Genomic DNA, 13,702 nt, shown 5'->3' with positions numbered 1-13,702 from the left:
GAGAACCCTATGTCTACACCATATCGAAATAGAATCGAAATAAAAAAAATGTAAGTGGAATTCCGTTAAATGAATCTTTAAACAAGACATGCCCCACAGCAAACAAACTCTAAACTATGCGGTTTGATTTGATCAAAATCAATTCTTGTTTCGCCTAATAAGTTCTGGATGAATTGACAATTCCAATTCGAATCGAATAATTCAGCATATTCCACATATATTTATATTCCACAATAATAATTAATAGGAGTACATTTATGTTTCTGCTTCACGAATATGATATTTTCTGGGCATTTCTGATAATATCAAGCGTTATTCCTATCTTGACATTTGTAATTTCCGGAGTTTTAGCACCGGTTAGTGAAGGACCAGAGAAGCTTTCGAGTTATGAATCGGGTATAGAACCCATGGGGGATGCTTGGTTACAATTCCGAATCCGCTATTACATGTTTGCTCTAGTTTTTGTTGTTTTTGATGTTGAAACGGTCTTTCTTTATCCGTGGGCAATGAGTTTCGATGTATTGGGTGTATCTGTATTTATCGAAGCTTTCATTTTCGTGCTTATCCCAATTGTTGGTTCAGTTTATGCATGGCGAAAAGGAGCATTGGAATGGTCTTAACTGAATATTCAGACAATCAAAATAAAAGGGAAGGAAAAGATTATATTGAGACAGTTATGAATTTGATTGAGTTTCCATTACTTGACCAAACAACCCCCAATTCAGTTATTTCAACTACATCGAATGATCTTTCGAATTGGTCAAGACTCTCTAGTTTATGGCCGCTTCTATATGGTACCAGTTGTTGTTTCATTGAATTTGCTTCATTAATAGGCTCGCGATTCGACTTTGATCGTTATGGATTGGTACCAAAATCGAGTCCTAGGCAAGCGGACCTAATTTTAACAGCCGGCACAGTAACAATGAAAATGGCTCCTTCTTTAGTGAGATTATATGAGCAAATGCCTGAACCAAAATATGTCATTGCTATGGGAGCTTGTACTATTACAGGAGGGATGTTCAGTACTGATTCTTATAGTACTGTTCGGGGAGTCGATAAGCTAATTCCTGTGGATGTCTATTTGCCGGGCTGTCCACCTAAACCAGAAGCAGTTATAGATGCTATAATGAAACTTCGTAAGAAGATATCTCGAGAAATCTTTGAAGATAGAACTGTGTCTCAACAGGAAAATCGATGTTTTTCTACCAATCACAAGTTTTATGTTCGACGCAGTACTCATACTGGAAATTACGATCAAGGATTGCTCTATCAATCACCATCTACTTCAGAGATGCCTTCTGAAACATTTTTCAAATCCAAAAGTTCAATATCTTCCCACGAATTAGTGAATCAGGCAGGGTTCTTTTGTGCAGAATAAGAAACAGCGGGTCAATCTTTGAAAATTTCATTGTAAATGTAGTAAATGTGAAATACTCATACAAATGGTGGAGAGATCAAGAAGATGCAGCAGGATCGTTTATCTGATTGGTTAGTCAAGCATGAGCTAGTTCATAGATCTTTGGGCTTCGATTGCCGAGGAATAGAGACTTTACAAATAAAAACCGAGGATTGGTACTCCATTGCTGTCATTTCATATGTATATGGTTACAATTATTTACGCTCCCAGTGTGCCTATGATGTAGCACCAGGCGGATTTTTAGCTAGTGTGTATCATCTTACGAGAATACAATATGGTGTAGATAAACCAGAAGAAGTATGCATAAAAGTATTTGTCCCAAGGAATAATCCTAGAATCTCGTCTGTTTTCTGGATTTGGAAAAGTGCTGATTTTCAAGAACGCGAATCTTATGATATGTTGGGAATCTCTTATGATAATCATCCACGCCTTAAACGTATCTTGATGCCTGAAAGTTGGATAGGCTGGCCCTTACGTAAGGACTATATTACCCCAAATTTCTATGAAATACAAGATGCTCATTGAATGATAAGGAAACTAATGTTCACTTATACGACACAACTCCAGATTTCATTCAAGTCAAGGAATATTTTTACGTTCTGTTCTAGATGAAACAGAGTAACTGGACTCTAATTCGTATTATGGATAGGCCTAAAAAAGGCTTCATTGCTATTCCTGAATTTGGAAAAGATAATATCTATTTTGTATGAGCAGAAACAAAAAGATGAATCAAAAGAGTTCTGCACCATGAACTTTGTACCGCGCACATCACTTAGACAGACCTCGGAAAGTAACGTAAGCAAGAGTGAAGAAATAGAATAAATATAAAAGAAAAAGCGAAATTCCGAAATAAAAAGGGATTGAATTTTATTTGTATTGTGTCTGAAATGCATCCTGTCTATTCCTATTCTTCAACCCCTCTATACTTTTTTTAAGTTTTTTTCAAACTTTTTTCTTTTTTTTTGATATATATATGAAGACTTAGCACTCTTTTTGAGTGAGAGAAAGCACAATATGAACAAACAAGAAAGAAAAAAGAAACAAAAAAAGGGAACATAATCCCACTTTAGTTCTTTACCATAACCATACATATATTTTTTACCCATCTCTAAAAATGGAGGTATATATCTATACGCTAGATGAATAAGTATTCTTGACTATTAACGAATATATATCCTGATCTGTCTCGATTAATTTGTATGAATATCTATCCGATATATTATTCATGTGTCAGGAACCAGATTTGAACTGGTGACACGAGGATTTTCAGTCCTCTGCTCTACCAACTGAGCTATCCCGACCATTTCCCGTGCATTATCCTAGTAGAGTACTTGTATCTATGTCAATTAAAGGGACTAAATCTAAATAAAGTAAAGTATTAAATAAAGTAAAGTATTAAAAAATTTTATCTAATAAATGTAAGGATAATGATATGGAATGTGAATGATTCAATAATAGAGATTCCTTGCCCATATATGTTCATTTGTACAGGTATCGTATCTATCCAAATTGGGATAAGATCCAAAGATTTCTCCTCGGATCCATTTGTGAAAGAGTAGAGTGAATGAGAAAGAAAGATAGTGAATTTTGTTTGAACCACTGATGAAAAAAAGAGGATAAATAGTTAGGAAGTAAAATGGACTTTTTGTTGGGGATAGAGGGACTTGAACCCTCACGATTTCTAAAGTCGACGGATTTTCCTCTTACTATAAATTTCATTGTTGTCGGTATTGACATGTAGAACGGGACTCTCTCTTTATTCTCGTCCGATTAATCAGTTTTTCAAAAGATCTATCAAACTCGGGAATGAATGATTTGATCACTGAATATTCGATTCTTCCTTCAACTTCGATTGGAATGGATTCACAATAACTCTGAATTTTTTCTTTCATATATATATATATTCGATAGATTCGGGTCGTGATTAATCGTTTGATATGTTAGTATGTATACGTACGTATTAGATATATTATATAGGGCCGTCCTTTCTGTAATTTCGATAGAGGAATTCCAGCTACCAACACAACGTAGTCAACTCCATTCGTTAGAACAGCTTCCATTGAGTCTCTGCACCTATCCTTTTTTTATTCTAGTTTTATAAACCCTTGTTTTCTCAAAATAAAGATTTGGCTCAGGATTGCCCATTTTTAATTCCAGGGTTTCTCTGAATTTGGAAGTTACCACTTAGTAGGTTTCCATACTAAGGCTCAATCCCATCAAGTCCGTAGCGTCTACCAATTTCGCCATATCCCCTTTTGATTTGAGACCAAGATCCAGTTGGAATTCCACCCATCTCTTTCATTTATTTTGGAACTGTTGAATTCATTAGATAATGATTCCCATATCGAAAAAGTGTATGCTGCTATTTGATTTTTTTGGCGATCCTCTATCAGTTTATTTCTATTGGATAAACCTTGTTTCAATCAGAAATGATTCTATCATTGATGTATCCGCAATTCAATATGGATAGATATATCCCATATATATATGTTTCTCCCTCCCTTTCTTTTTTACAGTGCGATTTGGAATACTGGAACGGTCGATATTCATTCTTCTTTTTTTTTTCGTCCTATCTCTTCCTTTTCCGAATGAAACCAGAAGAATGTCTCATTCTAATTTGGATTGTATCTTTATCCTTATCTTATCTTTTCTTAGGACCGATCCGCTCGCTATACGCTATAATTATTGCTATAACTGCTTTACTTTAAGAAATAAATTTATTTTATATTAAGAAATAATTAGATTTTTTATAATCATAATTTATAATTTTAAATTTTCATTAATATATATAATTATATATACATATTCATTAACATATATATATACATATTAAAAAATATAAATATAATGTATAAATATATAATATAAAATGCATAAAAAAAAGAATAGAATGTATAAATAATAATTAATGTAATTAATATGATAGAATGAAAATTCGACTAATTAGTCATATATTTCTATTAGAAAAATATCTATTAGAAAATAGAATTCTATTAATTCTATTTAGTCATATCTAGTTCTATATTATTAGTTATATCTAATGATATATATATAATGATATAGATATAACAATAGAACTATGAATATGAACTATATAGTTCATATTAAATTAATAGCTAATAGCCCTAAGCTAAGATCCAGCAGTTTCCTGAATTCCTATACATTATTTCTATTTGTTATACTATTTCTATTTCTGTTATGTGAGCCCGCTTAGCTCAGAGGTTAGAGCATCGCATTTGTAATGCGATGGTCATCGGTTCGATTCCGATAGCTGGCTTTTTTTTCTCTATCGATTTTTCCATGATTGATAATCTCTCCTTTTCTCAAAATGTTGGATCACCGATCTATTATGTCGTGGTAACTTGTAACTATGAATAAAAAATGGATTGGAGCAATTAGATCTCTACAGAACAAATCATAAAACGGAGCCTCAACTTCCTATATATACATATACAAAAAATTCGGATATTAATAGAATTCATTTCATTCTACTTTGTAATACTTCAGTAAATTTAGCTTTGCTTTGTTTATCCTTTAGTTCAGTCTTAATTTAAGATTTATTCTGTAAAATGAAATTTCAATAAAATAAAAAAAGGAGTCTTTATGTCTCGTTATCGAGGACCTCGTTTCAAAAAAATACGCCGTCTGGGGACTTTACCAGGACTAACTAGTAAAAGACCTAAATCCGGAAGTGATCTTAAAACCCAATTGCGTTCTGGGAAAAGATCGCAATATCGTATTCGTCTAGAAGAAAAACAGAAATTGCGTTTTCATTATGGTCTGACGGAGCGACAATTAGTTAGATATGTACATATCGCTGGAAAAGCCAAAGGGTCAACAGGTCAGGTTTTACTACAACTACTTGAGATGCGTTTGGATAACATCCTTTTTCGATTGGGTATGGCTTCGACCATTCCTGGAGCTAGGCAATTAGTTAACCATAGACATATTTTAGTTAATGGTCATATAGTGGATATACCAAGTTATCGTTGCAAACCCCGAGATATTATTACTACGAAGGATAAACAAAGATCGAAAGCTCTGATTCAAAATTATATTGCTTCACCCCCCCCCGAGGAATTGCCAAAACATTTGACTATTGACTCATTCCAATATAAAGGATTAGTAAATCAAATAATAGATAGTAAATGGATCGGTTTGAAAATAAATGAGTTGTTAGTCGTAGAATATTATTCCCGCCAGACTTGAACCTAACGAAAATAACAAAGAAAGATTCAGAGAATTTTGCCCTCTTTTCGACGAAGTAAATAGATCTAAGGGCCTTGATCCGCATTTTTCTCATTCACGTATTACAAATAGATCAGCAGTAGGATTTTTTTTTCTTTTTTGTTCTTTCCGATATTTGTATTTTACGTACCGCAGTAATGTAATTAGGAATAGAGAATTTCTGAAATAGAGAATTTCTATCAAATAAAAGTCTTATTGCTGGAATAATGGTATCAGTTGTTATTTGATTTGATACATTGTGGTCGGTCACGTTGGTGAATTAACAGAAACGGAAAGAGAGGGATTCGAACCCTCGGTAAACAAAAGCCTACATAGCAGTTCCAATGCTACGCCTTGAACCACTCGGCCATCTCTCCTACATAATCTTATTATTGACCAGAAACCGAGTGAATAGCGAGTCATTCATATTATTGCAGTACAGGTATGACCGATCAATGGTTCCATAGGAATAATTCCTTTCAAATTTCCTATTTCTCAACACCAACTTCTCTCATCAGCTACCCCATGGATCTATTACAAATTCATGAATCGTCCCATGGATTTTGATTTCCATTGTATGGCATGACGTATACACGTCATGTAAACAAAACGGATGGTTACTCTACTCTATTTTATCATGGAATAATTATTCTTTTTCCTCTTTGGATCATAACCAAATCAAAACTTCTCGAGTTATCAAAATCCGTAGTAAAAGAAAGTCCTTGGTTATTCAACTTAGATGAAATCTTAGATGAAATAGTAATAGTTCCGTTCATTGGTATACTACGAAATTGTAATGAAATCCAATCTGATTCAAATATTTCATATCTCTCCTTGTCCAAACAAAATGGGACAATTTGAGCGGAAGGTCCACATTTTTAGAATTAGTCTGTTTTATGTTATTTCGTATTGTACAATTCCTTTGTTTGTGGGATCATTTTCCCCGAAGGGTAATGAAAAGAATTCTAATTATAGATTATAGAAAGGATTGCTAATTATGCCTAGATCTCGGATAAATGTAAATTTTATTGATAAGACCTCTTCAATTGTAGCCAATATTCTATTACGAATAATTCCGACAACTTCAGGAGAAAAAAAGGCATTTACCTATTACAGAGATGGTGCGATTTGATTCTTTTTTCTTCTTTTTTTAGACTTCAGTATTATGAGAAAGATATGTGATTCGGGATAGAAAGAACCAAATTATTGAAATAAACCTACGCTTGGTGAAGGTGAGTTTGAAGATAGAACAATTCCTTCTGTCGTGTATCCTCGATTGATGCAGCCTCGGATGCTTCAATTGTTAATTTGAGTATTGAGCGAAAGGTTACACCTATGGGTTCTATATTGTAGGTCAATCCTATTCCACTAGTACCAATAGGCAGCATAGGGGAAGAAGCACTACACCAAGGAATCAACAATACGAAAACTTTGTTATAAATTTCCCTTTTCCTTATTGGTATCGGGACTAACAAGAATGGTTGGGACAACAAACATCCATCTCGTTCGTACTTTGGATACCCGTATAACCATCAAAGATCGTTGAAGTGACTAATTCCTGAAAATAGGAGGCGTTGAGGACAAAGAAATTGTTGGAGTTACCATTTCCATCTAGCACTAATATGATTGGTGTTAAAAAAACCTCTTGCGGGAAGGCTGGCTAGAGATTTCTTGTAAAAATACCAGCTCCTGTCAGTTCATAATGAGAATAGTGAAATTTTGATTCCATGGATTATTCCCCTTAGTACTATGCACAGAAGGGGGGAGCCGTATGAGATGAAAATCTCACGTACGGTTCTGGAACGGAGATTCTTTGAATAGAATGAACGACCGTAACGGATGTTGGCTCAATCCGAAGGAAATTATGCGGAAGCTTTACAGAATTATTATGAAGCTACGCGACCAGAAATTGATCCCTATGATCGAAGTTATATACTCTATAACATAGGCCTTATACACACAAGCAACGGAGAGCATACAAAGGCTTTGGAATATTATTTCCAGGCACTCGAACGAAACCCATTTTTACCACAAGCTTTTAATAATATGGCCGTGATCTGTCATTACGTGCGACTATCTCCACTATAGAAAGAAGGAAAAAAAGATCAAATCAACTAGTAAATACTAGAAAAAAATGGGCTTTCTACATATGCATCGTTCAAAGCAACGATTTTGATCAGCTGTAGTAAGGAAAGAGACTTCACGAGAACCAAAATAGGAAGAAATAGATACGGCCTATATATTCTATGGATAAAGGATCGAATTGATAGAGAAAGCACCGTAAAGATCAATTAGCGAGCTATTGGGTCGATACAGTTAAGAACTGCTTACTTATGTCATGATATGGAATAAAAGTTAGGAATCAACTTATGTAATAGAGTCGATCCACTAAGGTATTGAGCAGCGGTGTAGCATCAGATCCCAAAGATAGTAAGTTCATTTTTTTTTTTCTTATGGAGGAAAAAAGTCTTTTTCAAAGATTCTATATGAATTTCATATATGAAACCGAGATAGTTACCTTTCAGAAAATTCTAACGATATAGGGGAATATCTATGTTTCATTCGTCTGAAGGTGGGAAAAAAGATAAAACTAATTATTGATCAAAATAAGAGTTTGAAACTTAATGTAATTAACTTCTTTTGTTTTTGTTAACCCAAGAAAAAATGGGATAGATTTATGAGAAATCTAATTCAGTTAGCATAGGATAGATTAAGATGGAACGCAAAAAGAATCGATTGCTGAGCCGTATGAGGTAGGAAACTCTCAAGTACGGTTCTAAGGAAAGGAACCACCTATTCCGACCGGGGAGAACAGGCCATTCTACAGGGTGATTCCGAAATTGCGGAGGCTTGGTCCGATCAAGCTGCTGAGTATTGGAAACAAGCTATAGCGCTTACTCCAGGTAATTATATTGAAGCACATAATTGGTTGAAGATCACGAGGCGTTTCGAATTCGAATAAGACCGCTCTTTTGTTTAATTCATTAAAATTGGGTGTTGGATCCATCAATCAAATAAAATAGATCGTTCCTATGAGAAGATCCAATCAAGAATTTCATTATATCCCTTCCTTCTAAAATAGAATATTTTAGTATGGTATCTCATAGGGATAAATGATACGGATACAGTATAGAATAGAACTAAATAAAGCTAATAAAAGATACTTTCGAATGACTATAAGATATCATCAGAATGGATCTTATTAATTCTATTCTAATGAATTATCTTGTGATTTGAAATTAAAGTAATAAGATATTACGTTCCATGGAAGTAGATCCATATGGACACTTATACATTCAGATATAAAAAATACACTAGGTTGCACAAAAAAATAGTTTTTTCGTCACGCCGGTAAAGGATTTTCCAAGATAAAAAAGGGTCCGTGGGGCACCTAATCGTTATGTCATAATAGATCCGAACACTTGCCTCGGATCGACTTCAATATCATAATTGCTCTAGTGAATAACTAAATAAAATAAAATAGATAGATGGGGGATAGGAAAGAAAAGGACTAATCATAAATAAAATATCTATCTTTCAGAGGTTCACTAAAAACTTGACTGTTGGCGGGTTTCTTTGTATATGTTGTCCGGAAAGAGGAGGACTTAATGATTATTCGTTCGCCGGAACCAGAAGTGAAAATTGTTGTAGATAGGGATCCTATAAAAACGTCTTTCGAGGAATGGGCCAGACCCGGCCATTTCTCAAGAACAATAGCTAAGGGCCCTGATACTACCACTTGGATCTGGAACCTACATGCTGATGCTCACGATTTCGATAGTCATACCAGTGATTTGGAGGAGATCTCCCGAAAAGTATTTAGTGCTCATTTTGGTCAACTCTCCATTATCTTTCTTTGGCTGAGTGGCATGTACTTCCATGGCGCCCGTTTTTCCAATTATGAAGCATGGCTAAGTGATCCTACTCATATTGGACCCAGTGCCCAGGTAGTTTGGCCAATAGTAGGTCAAGAAATATTGAATGGTGATGTGGGCGGGGGTTTCCGAGGAATACAAATAACCTCCGGTTTTTTTCAGATTTGGCGAGCATCTGGAATAACTAGTGAATTACAACTCTATTGTACCGCAATTGGTGCATTGGTCTTTGCATCGTTAATGCTTTTTGCCGGTTGGTTCCATTATCACAAAGCTGCCCCAAAATTGGCTTGGTTCCAAGATGTAGAATCTATGTTGAATCACCACTTAGCGGGGTTACTAGGACTTGGGTCTCTCTCTTGGGCGGGACACCAAATCCATGTATCTTTACCGATTAACCAATTTCTCGATGCTGGAGTTGATCCTAAAGAGATACCACTTCCTCATGAATTTATCTTGAATCGGGACCTTTTGGCTCAACTTTATCCCAGTTTTGCCGAGGGAGCAACCCCCCTTTTCACCTTGAATTGGTCAAAATACGCGGAATTCCTGAGTTTTCGTGGAGGATTAGATCCAATAACAGGGGGCCTATGGCTGAGCGATATTGCACACCATCATTTAGCTATTGCTATTCTTTTCCTGATCGCTGGTCATATGTATAGGACCAACTGGGGCATCGGTCATGGCCTTAAAGACATTTTAGAGGCTCATAAAGGTCCATTTACAGGCCAGGGCCATAAGGGCCTATATGAAATCCTAACAACGTCATGGCATGCTCAATTATCTCTTAACCTGGCTATGTTAGGTTCTTTAACCATTGTTGTAGCTCACCATATGTATTCCATGCCCCCCTATCCATACCTAGCTATTGATTATGGTACACAACTTTCGTTGTTCACACATCACATGTGGATCGGTGGATTTCTCATAGTTGGTGCTGCTGCACATGCAGCCATTTTTATGGTAAGAGACTATGATCCAACTACTCGATACAACGATCTATTAGATCGTGTCCTTAGGCACCGCGATGCAATCATATCACATCTTAACTGGGCATGTATATTTCTAGGTTTTCACAGTTTTGGCTTGTATATTCATAATGATACCATGAGCGCTTTAGGGCGGCCCCAAGATATGTTTTCAGATACCGCTATACAATTACAACCCATCTTTTCTCAATGGGTACAAAACATTCATGCTTTAGCACCTGGGATAACAGCTCCTGGTGCAACAACAAGTACCAGCTTAACTTGGGGGGGGGGTGAGTTAGTAGCAGTAGGCGGCAAAGTAGCTTTGTTACCTATTCCATTAGGAACCGCAGATTTTTTGGTCCATCACATTCATGCATTTACGATCCATGTGACTGTATTGATACTACTGAAAGGTGTTCTATTTGCTCGCAGTTCCCGTTTGATACCCGATAAAGCAAATCTTGGTTTTCGTTTCCCTTGTGATGGACCTGGAAGAGGGGGGACATGTCAAGTATCCGCCTGGGATCATGTCTTCTTAGGTCTATTCTGGATGTACAATGCAATTTCGGTAGTCATTTTCCATTTCAGTTGGAAAATGCAGTCGGATGTTTGGGGTACTATAAGTGATCAAGGGGTGGTAACTCATATCACAGGAGGAAACTTTGCACAGAGTTCCATTACTATTAATGGGTGGCTCCGAGATTTCTTATGGGCACAGGCATCTCAGGTAATTCAGTCTTATGGTTCTTCATTATCCGCATATGGTCTTTTTTTCTTAGGTGCTCATTTTATTTGGGCTTTCAGTTTAATGTTTCTATTCAGTGGCCGTGGTTATTGGCAAGAACTCATTGAATCCATCGTTTGGGCTCATAACAAATTAAAAGTTGCTCCTGCTACTCAGCCTAGAGCCTTGAGCATTGTACAAGGACGTGCTGTAGGAGTAACCCATTACCTTCTGGGTGGAATTGCCACAACATGGGCATTCTTCTTAGCAAGAATTATTGCAGTAGGATAATGGCTAGGAGGATTTGAAAGGCATTATGGCATTAAGATTTCCGAGGTTTAGCCTCGGCTTAGCTCAGGACCCCACTACTCGTCGTATTTGGTTTGGTATTGCTACCGCACATGACTTCGAGAGTCATGATGATATTACTGAGGAACGTCTTTATCAGAACATTTTTGCTTCTCATTTTGGGCAGTTAGCAATAATCTTTCTGTGGACGTCCGGAAATCTGTTTCATGTAGCTTGGCAAGGAAATTTTGAGTCATGGATACAGGACCCCTTACATGTAAGACCTATTGCTCATGCAATTTGGGATCCTCATTTTGGTCAACCAGCTGTAGAAGCCTTTACTCGAGGGGGTGCTATCGGCCCAGTGAATATCGCTTATTCCGGTGTTTATCAGTGGTGGTATACAATCGGATTGCGCACCAATGAGGATCTTTATACAGGAGCTCTTTTTCTATTATTTCTTTCTGCTATATCCTTAATAGCGGGTTGGTTACATCTACAACCCAAATGGAAACCAAGTGTTTCGTGGTTCAAAAATGCCGAATCTCGTCTCAATCATCATTTGTCAGGACTTTTCGGAGTAAGTTCCTTGGCTTGGGCAGGACATTTAGTTCATATCGCTATTCCCGGATCCAGGGGAGAGTACGTCAGATGGAATAATTTCTTAGACGTATTACCGTATCCTCAAGGGTTGGGACCACTTTTTACGGGTCAGTGGAATCTTTATGCTCAAAACCCTGATTCGAGTAGTCATTTATTTGGTACTTCCCAAGGAGCCGGAACTGCCATTCTAACCCTTCTTGGGGGATTCCATCCACAAACGCAAAGTTTATGGTTGACCGATATTGCTCATCATCATTTAGCTATTGCATTTATTTTTCTCGTTGCTGGTCATATGTATAGAACTAACTTCGGAATTGGACACAGTATCAAAGATCTTTTAGAAACACATATTCCTCCGGGGGGTCGATTAGGACGTGGGCATAAGGGTCTTTATGACACAATCAATAATTCGATTCATTTTCAATTAGGTCTTGCTCTAGCCTCTTTAGGGGTTATTACTTCCTTAGTAGCTCAACACATGTACTCTTTACCTGCTTATGCGTTCATAGCACAAGACTTTACTACTCAAGCTGCCTTATATACTCATCACCAATACATCGCAGGGTTCATCATGACAGGAGCCTTTGCTCATGGAGCTATATTCTTCATTAGAGATTACAATCCGGAACAGAATGAGGATAATGTATTGGCAAGAATGTTAGACCATAAAGAAGCTATCAAATCTCATTTAAGTTGGGCCAGCCTCTTTCTCGGGTTCCATACCTTGGGCCTTTATGTTCATAACGACGTCATGCTCGCTTTTGGTACTCCGGAAAAACAAATCTTGATCGAACCCATATTTGCCCAATGGATACAATCCGCTCATGGTAAGACTTCATATGGGTTCGATGTACTCTTATCTTCAACGAATGGTCCAGCATTCAATGCTGGTCAAAGCATATGGTTACCTGGCTGGTTGAATGCTGTTAATGAGAATAGTAATTCGCTCTTCTTAACAATAGGTCCTGGAGATTTCTTGGTTCATCATGCTATTGCTCTAGGTTTGCATACAACTACATTGATTTTAGTAAAAGGTGCTTTAGATGCACGTGGTTCCAAGTTAATGCCAGATAAAAAGGATTTTGGTTATAGTTTTCCTTGCGACGGCCCAGGACGCGGCGGTACTTGTGATATTTCGGCTTGGGACGCATTTTATTTGGCAGTTTTCTGGATGTTAAATACCATTGGATGGGTTACTTTTTATTGGCATTGGAAACACATCACATTATGGCAGGGTAACGTTTCACAATTTAATGAATCCTCCACTTATTTGATGGGATGGTTAAGAGATTATCTATGGTTAAACTCTTCACAACTTATCAATGGGTATAACCCTTTTGGTATGAATAGTTTATCGGTATGGGCGTGGATGTTCTTATTTGGACATCTTGTTTGGGCTATTGGATTTATGTTCTTAATTTCCTGGCGTGGATATTGGCAGGAATTGATTGAAACTTTAGCATGGGCTCATGAACGCACACCTTTGGCTAATTTAATTCGATGGAGAGATAAGCCAGTGGCTCTTTCCATTGTGCAAGCAAGATTGGTTGGATTAGCCCACTTTTCCGTAGGTTATATATTCACTTATGCAGCTTTC

At 36.7% G+C, this 13,702-nt stretch overlaps 7 protein-coding genes and 4 non-coding genes across 11 annotated transcripts in view; 8 read left to right on the top strand and 3 right to left on the bottom strand. All coding sequences in view use genetic code 11, as the record gives it.

Moving 5' to 3' along the window:
* The first annotated feature begins 257 nt into the window (after positions 1-257).
* Positions 258-620, top strand: ndhC (NADH dehydrogenase subunit 3). Its single transcript has one exon. It carries the CDS (start codon positions 258-260, stop codon positions 618-620), a length of 363 nt encoding a protein of 120 aa, YP_006073109.1.
* On the top strand, positions 611-1,378 carry ndhK (NADH dehydrogenase subunit K). Its single transcript has one exon. It carries the CDS (start codon positions 611-613, stop codon positions 1,376-1,378), a length of 768 nt encoding a protein of 255 aa, YP_006073108.1.
* An 84-nt stretch (positions 1,379-1,462) lies between these two features.
* ndhJ (NADH dehydrogenase subunit J) lies at positions 1,463-1,942 on the top strand. Its single transcript has one exon. The coding sequence runs from the start codon at positions 1,463-1,465 to the stop codon at positions 1,940-1,942; it is 480 nt and encodes a 159-aa protein (YP_006073107.1).
* A 703-nt stretch (positions 1,943-2,645) lies between these two features.
* trnF-GAA lies at positions 2,646-2,718 on the bottom strand. The gene has a single exon. It is a non-coding gene; the product is annotated as a tRNA-Phe (tRNA).
* Positions 2,719-3,066: 348 nt separating this feature from the next.
* On the bottom strand, positions 3,067-3,670 carry trnL-UAA. Its single transcript has 2 exons — positions 3,636-3,670; positions 3,067-3,116 (listed from the first exon to the last, which is right to left on the bottom strand). It is a non-coding gene; the product is annotated as a tRNA-Leu (tRNA).
* Positions 3,671-4,621: 951 nt separating this feature from the next.
* On the top strand, positions 4,622-4,694 carry trnT-UGU. Its single transcript has one exon. It is a non-coding gene; the product is annotated as a tRNA-Thr (tRNA).
* Positions 4,695-5,020: 326 nt separating this feature from the next.
* On the top strand, positions 5,021-5,626 carry rps4 (ribosomal protein S4). The gene has a single exon. The coding sequence runs from the start codon at positions 5,021-5,023 to the stop codon at positions 5,624-5,626; it is 606 nt and encodes a 201-aa protein (YP_006073106.1).
* A 308-nt stretch (positions 5,627-5,934) lies between these two features.
* trnS-GGA lies at positions 5,935-6,021 on the bottom strand. The gene has a single exon. It is a non-coding gene; the product is annotated as a tRNA-Ser (tRNA).
* Positions 6,022-6,641: 620 nt separating this feature from the next.
* ycf3 (photosystem I assembly protein ycf3) lies at positions 6,642-8,606 on the top strand. The gene is made up of 3 exons: positions 6,642-6,765; positions 7,482-7,711; positions 8,448-8,606. Exons 1-3 carry the CDS (start codon positions 6,642-6,644, stop codon positions 8,604-8,606), a joined length of 513 nt encoding a protein of 170 aa, YP_006073105.1.
* Positions 8,607-9,252: 646 nt separating this feature from the next.
* Positions 9,253-11,505, top strand: psaA (photosystem I P700 apoprotein A1). Its single transcript has one exon. It carries the CDS (start codon positions 9,253-9,255, stop codon positions 11,503-11,505), a length of 2,253 nt encoding a protein of 750 aa, YP_006073104.1.
* A 25-nt stretch (positions 11,506-11,530) lies between these two features.
* psaB (photosystem I P700 apoprotein A2) overlaps positions 11,531-13,702 on the top strand; it is a 2,205-nt gene continuing 33 nt past the window's right edge. The window contains exon 1 of the mRNA in view: positions 11,531-13,702. This exon is cut by the window's right edge and continues 33 nt beyond it. Coding sequence (YP_006073103.1) covers positions 11,531-13,702 — 2,172 coding nt within the window.

The sequence above is a fragment of the chloroplast genome of Elaeis guineensis (assembly GCF_000442705.2).
Source record: "Elaeis guineensis chloroplast, complete genome".
Classification (NCBI taxonomy): Eukaryota; Viridiplantae; Streptophyta; class Magnoliopsida; order Arecales; family Arecaceae; genus Elaeis; species Elaeis guineensis.
This window is presented reverse-complemented; position numbering and strand designations above follow the sequence as displayed.